We start from the raw sequence: 21,116 nt of genomic DNA, 5'->3' as shown, positions 1-21,116 counted from the left end.
ACCCTCACCCTAAAATTTTATTTTTCGAATGGATCAAAATTCCTGTAACTGGAAATGTGTTAAAAGAGGAAGAGGAAGTGGTTGAAACACAAATAACTGAGAAGAAAAACTGTAACCGTGTGCACGGATGCATGTTAACGGAACTTTCTGTGGTCGTCACTATGTGGCATATGCGTGTATCAAATCGTTGTTACATACCCACAACTAGTATGTTATATACCATCATATCTCCATTAAACATACGTGAATGAATAAACCAAAGGGACGCAGGGGGGAAATACAAAAATCTGTCATTGAAGACAGACCAGAGAATGTACAGACTCAGAGCACTGTTCACTGGCCAGAGGTGGGGCCGCGCAAGCACCCACCGACAGAAGAAACGGTCAAACGCGTGAAGTGCATCCACGCCAGGGAACACCATGGAGACTTAAAAAGAAAGGACATTCTGACACACACAGCGATATGGATGAACTGTGAGGATGCTGTTCTGAGTGAGGTGAGCCAGTCACAAAAGGACAAACACGGTTTGATTCCACATGTGTGAGGGACCTGCAGTCGTCCAATTCACCGAAACAGGAAACGAAAGGGTGGTTGTTGGGTGCCGGAGTCTGGGGTGGGCTGTGGTTTAATGCGGACAGGGTTTCAGTTTGGGAAGATCAGAAAGTTCTGGAGACGGATGGCGGCGGTGGTGGTTGCACAACAGTGAGAAGGTACTTCGTGCCACTGAACCGTGCACTTAAAAACGGTTAAGAGGGTAAACTCTGTGTCATCTGTATTTACCACAATTAAAACAACAAACAAACAAACCAACCCCAAACCCCGGTAACTCTTCCCACAATGCTCAGCAACCACTCCTGCCCCGGGCCTGGCGGAGGCCTGACACTGCAGCCTGGCTCTGCCCCCAGCCAGCCACGGACCCTCAGCGCCACGCAGACACACGCGCCGGTGTGGGCAGACGGCCCGGCGGAGCAGCAGCTGCTGCTCTCACCGCTCTAGCCGTGGACCCCTGCCCAAGCTCCTCACCAACACCAAGTGGGCCTGACAGCCTCGTGAGCAGTCCACGGAAGCAGCGAGTTCCACGAACGCCGAAACTCCTGCCTGTCCGTTCTGCCTGCAGACACGAAGTCCCACTCTTTCTGGGCTGGTGCTGGTCAACTGCAGACTGTGAGCCGAGGAGCCCAAACAAAGGGGAGCACTGGTAAGCACATCTGCCTTGGCCAGAGCGAGGCTGTCACCTGGGGGAAGAGCTCTGTCCAGAGGGAGTCCAGGAGCCCAGGGTGACCCAGGTGCACTGTGGGGTGGGGCACAGAGCTGGCAGGGTGGGCCCTCACACCCTACAGTCATCGCCCTCCCTGCAGGCACTGCAGTAGCCTCCTCTGACCTGGGGGACACACCAGACCACCCCCCGCTCACCAGCCAGTCCCTCGCCCCGACACCTGCTCCGGCTGCCTCAAACCTCACAGAAGCCTGCAGTGAGCCAGGCCACCCCACACCTCCAGGCCTCTGCGCAGGCTGGCCTCTGCCCTGAATGCTTCCTCCACCCCCACCCCCCCACTATGGCCTAACATACTCCTCATCTGGGTCCATTCAAGACCCAGCTAATGGGCTGCCTTCCCCGAACTAACACAGCAGAATGAGCCCCTTTTCAGCACCCGCGTGGTGCTCACCTCTGTCGCAGCACCGGTCTGTCAGCTGTCACGTGTCGATGGGCTCCTTGGGGTCAAGGGCTGTGTCAATGCCTCAGCACGGGGCTTGGACCCTAGTGGGCACTACGTGACATTTGTATGGACAGACAGATGGACAGATGGATAGATAGCTGGATAATGAATGGGCAGATGGCAGGTGAAGGGACAGTGGATGGCTGTCAGGTGTCAGGAAGGGTGGAGGACAAGTGGATGATGGGCAATGCTATAAACAAAGAGTCTGTGAGACCGAACCCTCACGTGACGGCACTGGGACCAGGCCTTTCGGGGGTCATTAGGTCAGAAGGGTGGAACCCTCGTGAATGGGATCGGAGCCCTTACGAAAGAGACCCCAGAGAGCCCCTCCCTCGCTCTTGCTGCCAGGTGAGGACGCGAGGAGAAAACGGCCATCCGTGGACTGGGAAGCAGGCTCTCCCCAAGTCTCTCGGCACCTCGACCGTGGCCTTTGAGCCTTCAGAACTGGGAGAAATGACCTTCTGCTGTTCATAAGCCACCCAGCCTGTGCTCTCCTGCAACAGCAGCCCAGCCAGACCAATGGGCCAGGTGGCTGGATGGACGGTGACGGACAGGCACACAGGTGACAGGTGGTCGGGTGCACGGGGGACGGACGGAGCAGCTTAGGCACGGCTGCCACCTGCTCAGGCACACCTGCCCCAGGAAACAGGTGAGCGAGAGTTCCCCCGCATGCTGAGGGCTTGGGGAAGACTCAGGGTTCTGACATCCTGTTCTCTCACAGTGGAGGGTGTCTTTTGGTTTTGGGGTTTTTTTTAAGAGCTTTCATCAATTAGCAACTTTTTTATAAAAAACTTTTCATTATGGAAAATTTCAAACCCATACAAAAATAGAGAATACAGTATGATGAGTCCCCATGTCCCATCCCCCAGCATCGACGATTATTAAGCTGGGGCCGGCCTTGTTTCAGGGGGCCAAGGGTTGACACCGGGGGCAGAGGGCACACGGGCGAGAAAGGGGGCTGTCGCCCAGGCAGGTGTCTCCCACCTCAGCTCCAGCACCTGCAGCGACTTCCTGGGGGAAGGAGCCCTCGGGGGCACAGGAAGACCGACCCTGCCTGCTTCACAGGTTCCACGGGGGAGCACGTGAGCTCCTGAACAGACGTAAGGCACCCACGCACAGCTCCGTACCTCCAGTCATAATCACCAGGAATTGGGGGGCAGCTCTCTGCAGAACAGGGGCCAAACCCAGCCCGACACTGCCCCTTTCTGTGTGACCAGAGAATGGTTTTAAATGTTCACATTTGAAGTGGTAACGTAAGTCATTTACCCGATAGCCCTGATTTCGCCTCTCAGCCACAAAGCCTAAATTAGTTACTATCTGGCCCTTTAAGAAAAGGTCCGCCAAACCCAATACTGCAGAACAAAGGGCAGAGGCTCAAATAGCTGCCTTTGGTTTGAAGCCAGAGCCTGCCACGAAAGCTCTTACCCTCCTAAGCTCCTGCTGTCTGAGCATCAGCGTGGCAGGCCCCACCTAGCTCTCCGCAGGGCGGTGGGGCTCAGATCCCAGAAGGCACACGGGATCCCGTGACAAATCGTAAAGCCAAACCCAAGTGCAGAGTTCCAGTAAAGGGTGGGGGTGGGGGGTTTCTTTTCTGCAAGACCACGGGAGACATACACCAGAACACCCTGGGGGGCTCTGAGAATCCCAGCGCACCTCGAGCCAAACCCACCAGATGGAAAGTTCTGAAGGAAAGTGCAGACTCGCACTGAGACGTCCTCACCTCACCGGAGTGCAGATGGTCCCGAGGACTCCTTCCTGTCCTCGTGCCCTTCAGACAGACCAGCCCACCCCGGGCCGACCAGCTCAGCTGCATGGCAGCCCCGGCTCCGGCCGGCACTGGGGACGCCGAGAGCTTCCACTGCAGGGCGCAAACCCTGGACGCGGATCCCCGGTGGGGCCTTCACACGGCAGCAAGCTGCTGGAGGACGGGTCCTCTGTGATGAAGTTACAAGATGGCCCCACGGTCCCCGTGTCCCTCCCGCACCACCACACAGAGATGACACAGGCAACGCCCCGCACGGGAGTCCCGCTCGTCTCAGCACAGGCTTTAGCACAGCGTTCCTGAGCACGCAGGGCTGCTCCGGCTGGCCAGACACCAGCTGGCACTCCAGGCCTTGCCCTGCCAGCCACCTGCTTGGACACCATCACCTCCGCCCTGGCAGACGCCCTCCTGCTGCCCATGCTCTGCATTTCAGCACACTGCCCAGGTGGCACCTGCACCGCTTCTGAGCATCTGTGCCAGCCCTGGGGGCTGATCCCAGGACCCCTGTCCCTGGCAGTGAAGGAAGATGACAAATCGACCAGCAAAGATGCATCCCGGTTCCCGTTAAACTTGCAGGCAGAGCCAAGCCCACCCTGGCTCCCCGGACCCCAGGCACCACAGGTGCCAGACCCCGTCAGGGTCTCACACAAAGAGAGGCTTTGGGACACTTGCCAGCAAGGTTTTCCGAGCACTTTTCTGGGAACTTAGGGTGACTTAATTTAATTTGGAGTCACAAACCTAAAGGAATCTTAAAGACGCTACTGTGTGGCTTCCTCACTCGCAGGTGGGAATCCAGAGGCCCAGGGAGCATTAAGTGATTTACTCAGCTTCAGAGCGGCAGCTGACGGCACGGCTGAGATGGGAAATAGAGCTCAGGAAAAGGAAAGAGTGTGAGCCCAGCTTCTCTAAACCACGATCTGGGGACGCGAGGACTCCTGAGCTGCTGGCTCCCGGCCGCGGCGAATTACATGGTCTCACTGCGGCGTGAGACCGCCGTCAACATCTGGGAAACACGCATTCCTCTCTCGTCTGCCCCAGGCCCGTCACACCCACCGCCCTCCCTCCAAACGCACGCAGCCTTGCCCTGTCTGCCCTCACCTCCAACCTACGCGGCCACACAGTCTGCACACTGCCAGTCCTCAGGCACAGGGAGGTGTCTGACCTGACAAAACCCAGCAGCATCCTACTGCCCTGGCCTGGCCTCTGCCGGCTTCTCCGGCCGAGAGCAGCGACGTCTCCCTTCTGTAAAACCCCTTTTCCACCAGAGCATTCGGTTTCCTTGGAGCTTCCCTGCCAGCCAGGCAGGAACTCTACAGGACAGAACTGGCTGGACAATGCTATCTAGCAAACTGAGTCATTGGCCGGAATGTACAGAAAATAAGCCAAAATGCTTTTCAGATTCAGTTACAAGCAGTCCAGGGCAGCCATAAACCAGCAAGTTTCATGATAACCCAGGGAACAGGGAGTTCTTGCCCCACCAAGCACCACGGAGCTGACGATGAACTGTCACACGGCCAGTAGCCTCCAGGGCCTTCCCTGGCGGCCCCAGCTCAGGGCCTCTCCTGCTTCCAGGAGCATCAAGGAACTGGGAGTTACGGTGGGGCCCGGCGTAGGGCAGAGGCCCCCTAGACCAACATTAACCTCTGCTCCTGCTTGTCCAGACAAAACACCCAGATCAGTTTTGGATTTGGGAAGGCCCCACCTGACTCAACCTTTTTATCACCTGATGGAATTACCCGGGTAAAGTCTTGCAAAAGGAACAAAAGCAAGAAAGAAGTCAAAGGAGAGCAGAAGATTAATTTTGAAACCAAAGGTAAACTGGAATGTGTTTCTGGAAGGCCGTTTGCCAGCAGATACCAACAGTTTTAAAACCCTCCACAGATGCCTGACAGACGCCCACCGTGGTGGAAGGCGGCAGGAGCGTGAACAGAAATCCCCATAAACACATTCACAGAACGTAACGAATCCACTGAAAGGCACACTTGAAACAAAATGCAGTCAATACAAACAACAGGATATTACTCGGCCTTGAAAAGGAAGGATATTCTAATACATGCTACCCCACTGCCGAACCTCGAGAACCTCACACTAAACGAAAAGAAGACAGCCCAGCCGCACAGGGCGGTTGGCTGGAGCATCGTCCTGACGCATCGAGGTTGCATCCCTGACCAGGACACACATGAGAGGCAAGCAATGAATGCATGAATGAGCAGAACAACAAACTGATGTTTCTCTCTCTCTCTCTCCCCGCCTTCCTATCTCTGCTAAAATCCATACATTTTTTAAAAAAGGAAATAAGACGGTAATAATGTGTAATTCTACTTCTATATGAGGTCCCGGGGACAGACAAGCTCACAGAGACAGAAAGCGGAATGGTGGTTGTCGGAGGCTGGGAGTGGGGTGGGGTGGGGCGTTACTGATTAATGAGGACAGAGTTTCAGTTCTGCAAGATGAAGAGAGCTCTGGAGACGGACGGTGGTGACAGTAGTGACGGTGGCCAAACAGTGTGAACGTGTTTTACACCACCAAACTGTACAATAAAAAGTGGTCAATAAAAAAAACAAATAAAATGTTAAAAAGGTAACCCTTCTATAACCACAACTTTTAAAAGCTAGTGCAATAATATATCAAAAATATCGGCTTATCCACTTTAAATGGGTGAACTGTATGGTAGGTGATTATATCACGATAAAGCTTTTTTTTTAGAAATAAATGCACTGCCCCAGCCCGTGTGGCTCAGTTGGCTCAGTCATCCTGTAAACTAAGAGGTCGTCAGTTCGATTCCCAGCCAGGGCACATGCCTGGATTGCGGGTTCAATCCCCCAGTCGGAACGAATCAACGTTTCCCTCTTGCACTGATGTTTCTCTCCCCCACCTTCCTTCCCCTCCCTCTAAACAAATAAACATAAAAAATAAAATAAATAATGCACTGAAACATAATAACCAACTATATACAGTAAACGCTTTAAATTTCCAACAAAATTATTACAAGTAGATCAACTAAACTATAACTCTTTTACAAAGTAATAATGTGGCCACTAAAAATGTTTATAAACTAGTTAGTAAAACAAAAAATGTTCCTGTTAATGGAGAAAAGCAGGACACCCAAGCACGCAGTGAAGGGAACCAAAGTCCCGCCGCCCGGAAGCTGCCCTTTTGCCAACACTGACTTTAAGCTCTTTATTAAGACAGAAGACTCAGAAGGAACCTCGTGACCCTCCCCCTTCCCTGCCCAAGCAGTTCAGACAGAGAAACCTGGTTTGAGAAGGCAACCTTGGCTTCAGCACCTTGAGAGTCCTCACCCTGGCGGGAGGGCTCCAAGACTGTTTCCTTGGCAGCCCCACGCACCCCACCCCATTGCTGAGTCGCCTGGCAAGGATTTTCCTGCCACAAATGGGCAAGTCTTCCTCAACTGCCCGTAAATCAGCCATTCTCACTTCTGAAATCTAATACCCACCCCCCCCACCTCCTCTCTCCTTCGTCCAAAATGTCTCCTATACCTAAGGTTGCATCACTGTCTTTGGAATGTTTAGGCCTATGTGAATTCCCCATGCACATGTATTAAAATTTGATTTCCTCCTGTTAATCTGTCTCTCTTAATTTGATTATTCACCCAGCCGGAAGATCTTAGAAGGTGGGAGGAAAAGCAATAATATCTTTTAACCCGCACAACAGCGAGATCTCTGCTACATAAAGTAATTATAGATACGATTTTATATGAAGTCAGAAAGGAAAGAAAATCTTCCTCAACACTGAGCAGAAACCTGTCTCCCTGAAGCTTCTAGTCCTTAATAACAGACCAGCCTTCCAGACAGGACCCAAAAATATCCACGCCTCCCACATGTCAATCATTCAAAGCTTACAGCCCGAGAGCCCGAGCTCAGGGCCGCGTGGGTGTCTGGGCTCACGCCATGACATCCCCACGAGAAAGTCCCGCCTCGGCCTTTGATGTCCAAGGTCTCATTAACAGTCAAGCCCGGTCATGTCCTGTCTCAGAGTCCCATAAACATGGAGTGACCCTCCTCCCTTAGGGGTGACTGATTAACTCACACACCTGAGGGAGCTCAGTGCTTTGAGGACCAGGAGAAAGGAGAGGAAAAGAATCACCCATCTTGCATTCTCCTCCCAAATATATCCCCTGCACTCACGGGATGACCAGGCAGGACACTCTGGTTCTGGTGGCCATGTCCCTGCCAACTGCACCCAACTGTGGCTGTGACAGCTTGCACCTGTGAATCAGACAGCAGGCCCCTCGCTGGCTGTCTGGGCACCTGGCTGCCCAGCCCAACACGGCGGACACTCCCACAAGAAAGCCCCACACTTCCTGAGCAGCTAGAACACAGTGCCGCTCCCAGACGGCCGGCGGGCCGGGTCTCAGCCCACTAACCTTCCTGGACTTCCTTGCCAGAGTTCCTGGAACCCGACACTGCAGACTTTGCAGGGATAAATAAGCAAGCGCAGCACTCACAGGGCTGGGAAGCCAGGAGATGACAAAGGCGAGCTGGGACCAAGTCTCCCACACTTCCTCACACACCTCTTTCTAGAGCCTCGTCCGGCCCTTGCTGGGGCCTTGGCCTTGCTCGCGCTTCCATGGAGAAGAGTCTGCTTCAGGGAATCACACCATCTGGACGCTAGAGGAACGCCACGGGAGAGGAAACCAGACTTATGTTGGTGATCACAGCCCAGACTGCTCAGGGCTGTGACAGCGGCTCCCCAGCTGCTTCGGAGGGCGAGGACAGGCCGTGTGACAACTCCGCGACAAGATGCTGGCCACGGGGCCTCCCGACCTGGCACCCGCAGGCCCACCCAAGTGCACGGCAGTCTTAGAACTCAGACCGCTGCCCCGTGAGCACAGGCTCAACGCTGCGTTCCTCCTCCCCACCTTCCCTCTGCCTCGGCCCGCAGGGACTCCACTCCCACCGCCACCCTTCGAGTCCCCTTGCCCACCACCTCCCTTTATGCCAGCCCCGTGGCCCACCTCCCTGGCCCCTCTCAGGCCTCCTCTGGGGCCCCCACCCTGGGCTTCCAGAACCTGCGTTCTTGTCTAACTGCCACCTACGTCCCTCTGTTCCTAATCGTCTCCCCACTCACTCCCCTCCCTACCCCCAGGCCCCAGGGTGAGCTGTGTCGACACCCCCGAAACCCCGCCATGTTCCCGCCAGGCCCTAGTGACCCGACTCCCACAAGTCCACGTCACCCCGGGCGTCACAACCTGGCCACTCCTCTGCTGGGGCCACTAACCTCCCTACGAGACCCCCACACACTGAATCACCTCCCTGGAGCCCCGCTTGGGCCACCCACCCCCAGGGACCCTGTCCCATTGGTCACCTTCTCTGCAGGCACTGTCTGGGCCGCTCCTCCCACAGACGGGGGAGTGGCCATGCCCCAGGAACTGGGCAGTCCCACAGGTGGACGCTGAGGGAGCACTCAGACCCCCCACCCCCAGTCCCAACTCCTGACCACACCAACACCCCCTCACCTCCCCCCTGCCCGAATCCTGGGCGCAGCGGCCCACATGCAGCGCTCGGGTTCCTCCCTTGCCCACTTGCAGGTCCTCCCCACAGTCTCCTGGCGGGCCCTTCCCTTGACCCTTCTGTGACATCAACGCCCCGCCACCCTTCCCGCCTCCTCGTCTCAGACTCCTCCTCTCTCTCTCACGCCCCCAGACATGCAAGGCCCCAGGCCTGCTCCAGCCCTCCTCCTCCTTCCTAGCCTGGCCCTTTCTCCCAGAGGCCCCAGCCGGCTGCCCACCAGAGGCCCTCCAGCACAGCCATCACCACCCCAGGTTCGCCTCCCTTCCTCCAGTCACCCCCTACCTGTCAGCTCACTAGTGTCCTCTCCATCCTCCCCCACCCCACTCTCACCCCAGACAACAACTCCAGGTGCCCCAGCCCCCACCGGGCCATCTCTCACACCACACCAGATGCCCCATCCTGAGGCGGAGCTCCAAAGGCGCCCTCTCTCCTGCTCAGCAACCTTCGGCAGTGCCCTGTCACGGTCCAAGCAAACACAACTCTCCCCCATCCTGGCGCCTGGGTCCTGCACAGCGTTGCCCAACTCTCCCATCCATTTCGGCCTCCCCCACGGCCTGCATCTTACACCAGGTGTTCGGACAGACTCTGCCATTTCCTGTGTGTGCTGGAACGCTTCCATCCTCTTCCATCCTCGGGGCTCTTGCCCACTCCAGACTCTGCGAGGACCATGATCTCCTGCCCCGCCCCCTCCGCCACAGGACAGGTGGGAGGCTTTCCCTCCTGCACACTCACTCCATGGCTCCGCGGAGCCTCAAGGGCGGCCCCACGTTAAGGCCGCTTTAGGTGCCTTCTGGTCCCTGCTCCCACCTGGGTCCGCAGGCTCTGCCACCCACTCCAGGGCTGAGCCTGAGCCACCTAGCCATTTCCTAGGACGCTGGGAGAGGCACCCGGTCCTAAAGGACAGATCCGTGTTTTCCCATCAGCTCTGCCTTTTGAGAAACACTGAAGAGTGAGCACTTCTGAGTTCTACACTTCTAAATGGTTAACGCGGTAAATTCTACGTTAGGTGCAGTTTGTTCCACAATTAAAAAGACAAACAATGAAAATAAGGGAAAAGGGTGAGGCAGGCTCGGCAGGACCCTGGTGCTGCGGACAGGGGCTGACGGGCGGCGTGTGCATCGTCCTCCTCTTCCCACATTCAGGGACGTTGGAAAGTGGCAACTTTTTCAAGTGAGGAAAGCACACGTAGAGCACGTTTCAGGTGGCAGGGTCTGATGCACAGACCGAGAGGAGGAGCCCCTGGGCCGGAGGCTGAAAGAAGCTCAATCGCCCGCTGCCCTTCCCCGGTGAGCCCCGAGACTCCCTGCCATCACGAGCCCCCCAGCACCCCTCGCCCCACACGGGACCCCTGTGAGCCAGCAGAGAGAGCCGGAGAACGATCAGGGCCCGACCACCTGTCCTGGAAAAGACCTTCTGGAGTAACATCCGGTGGCAAACAGCAATGCAGCCCTGAGGCGGGCCATGACGAGGGTGAGCCCTGAAAGCCTTACTCTGCGTGAGAGAAGCCGGACACAAAGGCCGCGTGTTACACGATTCCATTCACGTGAAACGTCCAGAGGAGGCAAATCTACAGACTTGGGAAGTAGGGTGGCAGGTGCCCAGGGCTGGGGGAGGGAGGGGACATGGCTGAAGGAAGCAAAGCCCTTAGAAATCCGCAGATGGAGCACGGATATGCCAAAACATTAGTGATTTTCGGAGCTTCCTGTCTTCCTCCTTTATTTTCTATTAAAATAAGAAAGTCTGTGGTGTTTTTTTAAAGATTTTATTTATTTATTTTTAGAGAGAGAGGAAGGGAAGAGAAGGAGAGGGAGAGAAATATCAATGTGTGATTGCCTCTCAAACGCCCCCTACTGGGGACCTGGCCCACAACCCAGGCATGTGCCCTGACTGGGAATTGAACCAGCAACCCTTTGGTTCACAGGCCTGTGCTCAATCCACTGAGCTACACCAGCCAGGACAGAAAGACTGTTGTTTTTACTTCCTCTCTTAGGGCCTCACAATCACTAAAAATGAGAACAAAGTGGTCCTAAGTCTTCCCTCTACAAACATGGGGCAGGGGAGCTCTGTGAGAAAAATCAAGAGATCTGTCTTCCTCCAGCTCCTAGCTTCCAAGGCCCTTGAAAGCCACCAGGCCAAGCAGTTCAGGAGTCCTGCAAGGGGACCCCATGGTGCCCCACAGGGGGGCGATGTGGCCTCAGCACAGTGCATGGCCCCTCACACCCCTGGCTGATGGGACTTCACGCCAGATGAAGTAGCTGGCTTTCACCGGGGCCACAGCACAGAAACACACATGCCGTACCCTCAGGATGGAAGAATCCCACTCAGCCCAGGAGCACACACCATGAGAAGAACAGAGGGGTGTGAAGGCCAGAGCAGACCCCTCAGCCCCCCTGGAGCTCATACCAGACACTCTCACTGAGTCAAGAGGGTGAATCTACTGAATTATGCATTTCTCCTTTAAAACCTCTTGCTAAGTGGTGTTCAATCAACTGGCATTAGGTGCCCGAGGGGAGACTCTGAGAGACTAGAGAGGAGGCCAGGTCCCCCCCCCCCCAGACAACCCACTCTGGGTACTCACGCTCCCAAAGGCCTCCCAGGCAGGGGCGTCCTCTCCAGCTGACAATTAAATCCCAGCACGAGGCCACACGCTGGCTCCTGAGCAAGTCCCCATCTTCCACCTTCAAAGTCTGTGTTCTTCCCCCGCACCAGGCAGATATATGTTGCTTCTAGATGGTGACTTCTAGAGTGTTCACCATGTTACATGCAAGGTTACGTGCAGATGTTACATGCAGAGAAATCTCTTCCTGTTCTACTGGCTTTCCTAGTCGGTCCCAGCAGCATTTTCTAAAAGGGGCCAGTCAGGCACTTCAGGTGAAGTGAATCTTCAAAAGCTCTTCTGGAGCCAACAGAAGCACTCAAGTCGAGGAGCCCCTCGGGCTGTCCGTCCCTGGCTCTGCCGGCTGGGCCCCGCTCGGTCTGGCCCAGCAGGTCTCTCCCTCGTCTTCCGGCGCCCCCCTGGCTGTCTCCTGGCCATGGACACGGCTGCTTTCCAGCCCTCCCTGGTCCCCAACCTTGCTCACTGGGCCACGCCCCTGACACTGTACAAAAGGCCAGCCACCTCCGTCACGTCTCCCCAACCAGGCATTGTCCCTCAGCATCTCCCCAACCTGCTCACCACTGGGCAGGTCAGCACACCCCGGCCCCTTCTCCCCAGCCCTTGACTGTCAGAGGCACAAGCAGGGAGAAGGACAGTGTCCTTCCACACACCTGTCCTCTCGGCTCCTGTCCACCCCACTAGCTGGAGGGGTCTTAGCAAAGCACCCCAGGAGGATGGATGGGACATTGGAAGAAGTCCTTTCTCTGGCAGATTTGCCAAATAAGAGACAAATAACATCCCTGGATGGCTGATACCTCGGCAGACCTGCTGGAAGGCCAAGGCCAGGAGATTCCTATCAGAGCACGTAGGCTTACAGGGTTACCTACGGGCTTACGTGGCTGTCTCTTGGCCAGACCAAAGATGACCTGCTAGGAGGCCTGTCTCCTGACACTCAGCACCACCCCTGTCTCAAACGGCAGGTCCCCAAACACATTTGCAAAACAGCTGGTCGAGGCCCCCTTCACTTCTGGGGGTCACTCTGTGCCCACTCTCCTGGGATGACCTCACCCGCCCTCTGAGGTGAGAGGCCAGCCCCAGCCCCTCCACTGGCCGCCTGACCCGCGGTATGTTATTTTAGGTCTGTGCGTCTGTCTCGCACGCCCTCGGACCCAGTCAGCCAATGGCGTATAATTACGATAATAATCTTCCTCCAGCCACCTCACAGGAATGTTTTGAGGACACAGGAAACAGCGTCCACCCCCCACACAGGAGGGGTGCTGTAGTCTCCCTGATGCAGACCTCAGCACGCGTGTCTGTGAACCCACCAGCCGCGTCTCCCTCGGGCCCCAGCCACCACCCCGTCCACTGTCATTTTGCAAGGTCGCAGGAGTGAGCAACAGAATCCAAGACACTAATTAGGAGGCCCCAGTCTGAGAACTCGAGACGCTCTGTAAGGTTTAGCAGGAAAGCCCAAGGCTCAGCAAAGGAGGAAAACTAATCTCCGGATAATCGCCCAAGCCAACAGGCTTCCTGGCTGGAGCACCTGCAGCATCGGGCCCCCGAAAATCCGCCACCGCTTATCAGACGGGGTTCAGAGGGGCGGGCCTGAACCGGGAAGGGTCTGAGCAAACAGAAGCCGCAGAGACGGGGTCTCTTCCATCTCTGACTCACGAGCACAGCGCCAAGGACACAGGCCCGCGGGGGCTCACGTCACCGCCGTCACATCGCACACGGTGACGGGCCTGAAGTGAGGCACACGGTGCGGGGCACCGCAGCGTCACCGACTCTGTCCTTGTGCTCAGGGCCTCCACCTCCCGAAGGAGCAAGGCAGACAGACGCAGGATTAACAGGAAACAGCTGCAAATCTGGTCAGAGGGAGACACGCGGTCAGGGAAGATGCCAGAACAGGACAGAGGTTTCGTTTTGTGCGTTAGTTTTAAAGGACAAGGCCCTTGGAGACGAGCCTTTCCTCAAACCCACAAAGAAAGCCGACGGCAAGAAGGGACCTACCTCTCTCGGAGACCAGATGCTCAGTCTGGCCTTTCGACTGGACAGGGAGAGGCGGCTCCTCTGTGAAGGAAGGGCAGGTAGAAACCGGGAATAAAAACGTACATTAAAAACACTGTCTTAATAAAAATTTTCATGTTTAAAGACAGAACTGAGAGCAAGGGCCTCGGCAACGATGGGCCCGAACATGAGGACCGTGAGGGCAGGCAGCACAGAGGCCTGAGGACGCTTCCCCGGGCGCCCCGCAGCGCTGTCCAGGCCCCGGCACCCAACGCTGGACGTGTGTCCTCCCAAAACACGGCCCGTTCCTCTGCTGCCCAGCGAGGCCGGGTGTGGTGGGCTGAACGGCACTCCCCCCCGAACTCGTGTGCGAAGTCCCGGCCCCCAGGATCTTAGTGTGGGACAGGATGTGGAGACAGGGTCTTCCCAGTGGTGATGGAGTGAAAGTGGGGCTGGTCGCTAGGGTGGGCTCCACTCCAATCTGCCTAGTGAACTTGTAAGAAAAGGACACTTGGCCCTGGCCCGGTGGCCCAGTGGGTTGGAGTGCCCTCCCAAGAACCGAAAGGTTATGGGTTCAGTCCCAGGTCAGGGCAAGTATGGGAGGCAGCCGATGGGTGTTTCCCTCCCTCCCTCCCTCCCTCTCTCACATCAATAAGCATATCCTCAGGGGAGGATGGAAAAGGGGAGGGGAGGGGACTTAGCCACACTGAGACATACCAGGGGTGCATGTGCACACAGGGACACCCAGTGAAGATGCAGCAAGAGGACAGCACCTTGACCTTGAACTTCCAGCCTCCAGAACTGCGAGGAAATACCTTTCTGCAGTTGAAGCCACCCAGTCTGTGATACTTTGTGATGGCAGCCTTAGCCAACTAGTGCACCGGGACACTTCAGAAATGTGGGTGTGAAAGCCACGGAACCACTACTGTCACTAACTGCCATTTCCCTGAAGAGAACACACCTACTAAGGACCAGAGCTGGGGAGTGAAGGACGACAATGCTGCTCCCAACTTCGGAACCCTGGGTGAGTGAAATGCACCAGACACCAGAGGACAAACACGTGATCCTGCTTACACAAGGTGCCCAGGATAAGCAAATCCGTGGGGACAGAAAGAAGAGTGGTGGCTGCCAGGGGCAGGGCACGGGAAGGTGAGTCATTGCTTCGTGGGGACAGAGTTTCTGGCTGGAGGGATGAGAAGGTGCTGGAGGTGGACGGTGGTGACGGTCGCTCGGCAATGCGACTATACTTCGTGCCGCTGAACTGCACCCTCAACGGAGTGTGAAGTGGCACATTTCATGATGTATATTTTACCAAAAAACAAAACCCATCACACGTTTCATAAATAGCCCAGCTTAATGAGAATCACTACATTTTTTCCAAAGGAAAATGCCCTACATGAGTCATGGACTGTGTTCCAGTCAGGGCGGCGAACTCAATGGGGGTCCTCCCCCGCCAACCGTGACCTAAAAAGGAGCCTCAGTCAGGATCAAGCCTGCTGTTTTGCAACACAAAACCACACTGGAGATGCCCATCCCAGTACTGTGACCGAGGAGCCCCCTCCAGCCACAGGGGCGAGCTGCGCCTGGCCCCAGGCACTGCTGTGTCCCCTTCCTGGGTGGGCCCCAGCGCTTGGCTCACCCGGAGTCTCTGCCCCGGTGAGGACGGCAGTCACACGCACACAGGTCCTCTGGGCCACGGGACTCCCGGCCAGGGGTGCGGGCTGGCTACTGAAGCAACAAATGAGGCAAAAGGGAGAAATGGGAAAGGCACGTTCTCCTGGACCCATGCAAATCAACAGCACTCCCGGCCCCTTCTTTAGTGGAAGGTTCTGGAATGCTTCCCTCTGTTCCCAAAACAGGAAAGTCATCCTTCCCGAGCCAAGACACACTTATAAAATTCGATCTGGACTTCGTTTCCACCCTGTTGATGACTTAAGTGCCCTCAAGACTCTGTCCACTCTCCCTCTGCTCACAGAGTGGAGCCTGTACTCAATTTAGAGGTGACCACAGGCTCTGGTCGACGGAGATGACGGAGCCAGCGCGAGGCATGGGGTGACCTTCCACTGCCCCACAGTTACTCACTCTGACTGGTCACTGGTCCATTCAATCATCCCAGGGAAAAACAAAGCTGTAATCATTCTGGTGACAACATGTCACCAGGACCCAGAGGGCAAAGCAAGCTGCTTAATAAACATGAAAACACAGGGCAGCAAGTTGCAGGAGAGCCCACAAAGGACCACGAGATTTGGGGGGCACAGCTCACCATGGACACTTGGACAGGGCTGAGTGGCACATGGGGCTGGGTGTCCAGATTTAGAATTCCTCGGGCTGAGAAGGGACTAAAAAAGGAAAGGCCTTGGAGTCTGCTGGCCTCCTCTCTCAGGCCAGGCTGGCCGATTGCTCCCGCGGGGAAGTTGAAGGGCCAGGACACAGGACGGAGCACGGAGAGAGAGGTGCCGCTGATAAGCCGTTTCCCAAGCCAGGCTCGCCTTCCCAGTCTCCCAGTCCCCACCCCAGAGCGGTGACAGGAGGGAGGGATCCTCCGGGAGGTGCTGTGTTTGGCTCTGACTCAGGCTCCACGGGAGACCCAGAATGGGCCAGGCATCCTTGCCTTCCAAACGCAGTCTGTGCTGCCGCATGGATGAGAAACCTGGCGACATCATGCCAGACACAGAGGCACAGACACTGGGTCATTCCACTTACACGCGGTACCCAGAATAGTCACACCACAGAAACAAAAGTCGAGCGGTTGCTGCCAGGGGCCGAGGGCGGGGAAACGGGAGCCGTCATCCAATGGGTGCAGGGTCCAGTTCTGCGGGAGGAAGAGCGGTGGGGATGGCAGCGGTGGCAGTGGCGGTGGAAACACAGCAACGTGAATGGACAGAATCCCACTGAACTGAGCAAGTCAAAGTGGCTAAAATGGGCTCAGGTACGTTTCACGTCATGTATATTTTACCACAAAAAAGCACACAGTCCAGAGTCACAGAGGGCAGAAATGGGTGCTCCCGAGCCGTTGCTCCCCCTGCTCCTGGGGGCAGACGGCTGCCTCACCCTCTGCTGCTAGAATGGTGCGGACCTGCAGGGCCCCTCCCCCGTGCTGCTGCTTGTGGAAGCTCCCCTGATCTCCCCCTGAACACAGAAGTGAGGTGTGTGTTCCTCTCTCCTATCAACTCGTGAGCTCCCAGACGGCCAGGACCACACAGTACAAAGGGCGGGGCCTGTAACACCCCCTGGGCCAACCCCGTCACGCTTTCTGGTGCAGGGAGGGAGGTCGGAAGAACACCCTAAGGCCACTGCATTCTAGAAGGAACAGCTCTGCAATCCCACAGGGGCCCAAAATGCCAGCTCTGCCATTTCCTGGTTGCATCCTTCTTTCTGGATGGGCGGCCCCACCAAGGGGTGACGTAAGAGCCCAAGAGGGACCCTGCAGGGAGCACACTGTCACCATGCCCGGCACGCAGTGGCTCGTGGTCATTTCAGCTCCTTCTCTCAAACAGCAGTGTCCCCCAGCTCAGAAATGTGAGGACCCACTCATCCAGAGGGATTCTGACAGTATTGGATCCAGACCCCCGTGTCTGCTGCTGCGAAGAATTAGGGTGACTTCCACTCCCTCCCCACCCTGGCATTTTCCTCTTCGCCCCTTTTTGGAGGCGCAGCCCTGGCCAGCAAGCTCCACGGCCATCTAACGAACATCAGTGAACAGTTGGGACAGGGACAGATGGCTGAGCCAGAGCGGGGTCCCTCCCGCCCCGCCAGCCACAACCCTCAGAGGACAGTGCTGGGTGCAGGGTTTAAAGGCTCCCGGAGCTAAAACAACCAGGAGTATAAAAACCTAACAGGAGACAGAATGTGGGACCTTAAGGACATTCAGAGAAGGATCCAGAAAGTCCCAACAGGGAAGCCCAAATTGTAAAATTAACTCCTCAGCCATTTCCAGGGCCAGGGTCTCAGAGGCAGGCTGGGGGAGCTGATGAGGGTGGGGGAGGGGGGCCCACTTTCCGGAAACTCGGAATCCCCTGCCAGCAAGGGAACATCGCTTCAGATTGCAGGTCTGATACGTTCCTCTTTGTTAATAACGTCCTTCCATGCCACAGCGCTCAGGGCCAGTCCGAGCTGGCTCGCTCGGCCGACAGCTGGCCAAACAAGGCTGGTGCCTGCTGACCACAGGGCAATCCTCCAGACCCTGGACCAGCTGATGTGCCTGCAAAGCAGGTTTCTAAATACTACAGCCTTCCACCCCGCCCCACCTCTGCCCCTCCGAAGGACCGAGGGGACATGGCTGGGCCCAGCCACAGGTCAGGGCAGCACCCGGCAGCCACCCCCAACTGCAGATGGAAAACCATCTACTGGATGCACCTACACCAAACAGGACAGAGTGAGTGCCGATCACAGAAAGGCGGCTCACAGAGCCAGAAAACAGCCTCACTGGTTTCAAGGGGATTCCGACGAAGGAAGCACCCGCAACTCCATCAGCAGAAAAAGGGGAATCAGTGGAGCGGAAAACGGGACCAGCCCGGCAGGGACCAGGACTCCAGGAGGCTCCTGCCAGCCCCACACCCACCCTCTGCTTACCCCAGTGACAAACCTCAAAACCCAGTCCCATCACCCCAACACCAATGGTGTTTGTACACAGTCCGGAAGTTGTATACACAATCCCACGGGTTTAATCGGAGGGTCAGGGCCAGACCGTGGGTTGGGAGCCTAAAATAAGCACTGGTGGGCACTCATCCTTGGTTCAGTGAGGAGGCAAGGACTCCATGAGGGACCAGAGCACGGAGCTGGGAGGAGCTGCGTGGAGAAGCCTGTGGGTGAGTAATGGCGGTGAGCTCTCCCACCAGAGCCGGGCCTATCCGAACAGGTGTGGCTCTGCTTCAGCTCCGGATAAAATCTACACCCCCGCTCACTTCCAGCGGCCCACTGAGTCAGAACTACCTGTCACCTCACTTCCTTCTTTTAAAAAAATTTGTTTTAAAGAGAGGGGAAGGGAGGGAGAAAGAGAGGGAGAGAAACATCAGTTGGTTGCCTCTCATACACACCTGATCAGGAACCAAACTTGCAATCCAGGCGTGTGCCCTGACCTGGAATCAAACCAGCGACCCTTCGCTTTGCGGGAGACGACACCCAACGCACTGAGCCACACGCGTCAGGACACCGCACTTCCTTCTAATTCATATTTTCACCTGCTGCTGGCTAGCAAGCAAACCTGACACTTCCATGGCCTGGGAGCAGCGAACGCATCTTGGGTTCCCCAAGCATGTCATGTAACTCTTTCAGGACAAGAGGGCTGGGACTGCCCGAGACACACATCAACCCTCAACAAACCGTCTGACAGAAGTGGCCAAGATGACCCCTATTTACACCATCCCCACAGCCTGGCATGGCGGGAGCGGAAAACCAGATGACTGTCCAGAGCACCCTGGTCCCGACACGAGGCAGCACACACTTTAGAACCAAAGGAACAAGACGCCTACCACCCCACACACCACCCCTCTCAACCCGATTCCCTTCCTAGCCCTGGGAACCTGCATTCAGGAGGAAGGCAGGGATGGAGTTTGCTCAGACGGGGGATCGGCATGAACCCCTCCTGTCCCCAACAGTGTCAGAAATCCACTCCTATACGTACCTCCCTGTTCCTCGCCCTCCACCATCCCTCTCCCATTCCCTCCCGCTGGCTCAATGGTTTCCAGCCAGGGTGCTGGTGTGCCCACCTAAGCTGGTGGAGGTACCCACCTGTGTCTCCATGGAAGGTGCCATCCTGAGGCAGCCTGCTAGACAAGCTGTCCCCATCACTGGGCCAGATCTGCCCAGTCTTACGAACTCCCACAATGGTGGCCTCTGACACCACGACCTGGCACTGCCGGTGCCGCTTCTGGCACTGTGGCGTGGGGGGGCTGCTGCTGTCGAAGGACTGCTGTGAGTTCTGGGACGGCGAGCGGCTCTTGTCCCGGAACATGCGGTAGGTGGTGGGGCTTGGGGACACCCGGCTGGACTGGCCTGAGGAGAAGTCCTCCTCGCTGGAGGTGAGGTTCTCATTGGAGCTGCAGTCTGGGGTATAGCCGCCTCCACTATCCTCAAAGCTCCGAGGGGAGTAGGACCTGCGGGGCCAGGTAAGGCGCTTCTCTTGCTCCGAGGTGCTCTGGCTGCGCAGAAGCGGGCCTTTGCCCTCCCCTTCTACCATCATGCCCCCCACGTAGATACTCTGGTAGGGTTGGTACTCCAGGGGAGGCCAAGGGGGCCTGCTGCCGCCATTGGTGTTGATCAGGTTGTCCTTCAGGAAACGGGGGTTCAGCTCGGCGTCTTCGTAGTCCCCGTCGAGGCCGCAGCTGCTCTCCGAGGTGCGCCCCCGGTAAGCCGGCCTGGGCGCATCTCCCAGGCCCGGTCCGGCACCGTGCTGGGACTTCTTGCGTTCCATCTGCATTGCCTGGCTGCCCAGGGAGCTGATCCGGTCGGACACCTCTTTGTCGTTGACCTTCACCAGCCCGCGTTCGTGGTGAAACTCGACGTTCACGTAAAAGGGCTTCTCGGCGTCGGCCGCCCCGGGCTGGCCTTGGCCCTTGCGGATCCTCTCGAAGTTGGACCTAAGCGCTGCCACGCTGGTGGGGGGCCCCCGGTCGTCCCGGTCGACGGGCGTGGCGGCCCCGGGCCTGCGGGTAGCCGTCGGCCTGGCCTTGCTCGGGGACCCCTCTCCGTCGGGCCGGGCCTCCGGCTCCTCGGCTGGCGGAGGGTCCGCGCCGTCGGAGGGCGCGGGCGGTGGGCGAGGAGCTGGTGCACTGGGCTCAGCGGCGCCGTCGGGGGGCTGAGCCGCGCGCCGGAAGCCCCAGCGCTGCCGGTCGTAGCTTTTCTTCTCCTTGGCCAGCAGCGTCTGCAGGTAGATCATGCGGAAGCGCTCCTGGTTCACCTCCTGCTCCAGGCGCCGGATGGAGGCCTTGCAGCGCTCCAGCTCCTGCTCGATGTCGCCCACGGAGCGCAGCTCCATGCGCGGCGGCTCCGAGTCCGGGAACTGCGCTTTCCACGCCTCAGCGAAGCCCACCGGGTCCACCATGGCGCGGTCGGTCTCACCTGCGCCGCCCGGGTGCTCGCGGAACCTGCTTCAACGGCGCCGCGGCAGCCTCGCCAGGCCCGGCCCGGGGCGCCCGGCGGCCCCCATGGCCCCGCGCGGCGGCGGCGGCGGCGTTGGCAGCGGGCGAACAATGCCCGCCCCCTCCCGGGCGGCAGGTGAGGCGGTGGCCCAGCTCCGGGGTGGCGCGGGCGCGGGGCGGGGCGGGGCGCTGCTGGGGGCGGACGCGCGCCGGGGGGAGGGGGGGGACGGGGGGGGCGCGGGCTGCGCGCTTTGCTATTGTGTGCGGGGCTGCTCGGCGCGGGGCGGGACCGGAGCTGCACTCCACTCGGCCGGGTTCGCTAGTCCATGGCTGCCGCCTGCGCGCTCCTCTTCTCTCGCTGCCGTGCCGCCCTTGTCTGGACTGCCACCACCTCCCCCGGCGCTGCGCTCGGCTCGGCCA

At 57.6% G+C, this 21,116-nt stretch overlaps 1 protein-coding gene across 1 annotated transcript in view; it reads right to left on the bottom strand.

Annotated features, from left to right (window-relative positions):
* Window positions 1–20,844, bottom strand: part of BCR (BCR activator of RhoGEF and GTPase) — a 104,672-nt gene extending 83,828 nt beyond the window's left edge. Inside the window, exon 1 of the mRNA XM_045819774.1 lies at window positions 19,348–20,844. Within this exon, the coding sequence (XP_045675730.1) occupies window positions 19,348–20,659 (1,312 nt within the window). The 5' untranslated portion in view covers window positions 20,660–20,844. The remainder of the gene's footprint in view (window positions 1–19,347) is intronic.
* Window positions 20,845–21,116: the final 272 nt, after the last annotated feature.

This window comes from Phyllostomus hastatus, unplaced genomic scaffold (assembly GCF_019186645.2).
Source record: "Phyllostomus hastatus isolate PE091 unplaced genomic scaffold, TTU_PhHast_1.1 phas_scaffold_387, whole genome shotgun sequence".
NCBI classification, from domain to species: domain Eukaryota; kingdom Metazoa; phylum Chordata; class Mammalia; order Chiroptera; family Phyllostomidae; genus Phyllostomus; species Phyllostomus hastatus.
This window is presented reverse-complemented; position numbering and strand designations above follow the sequence as displayed.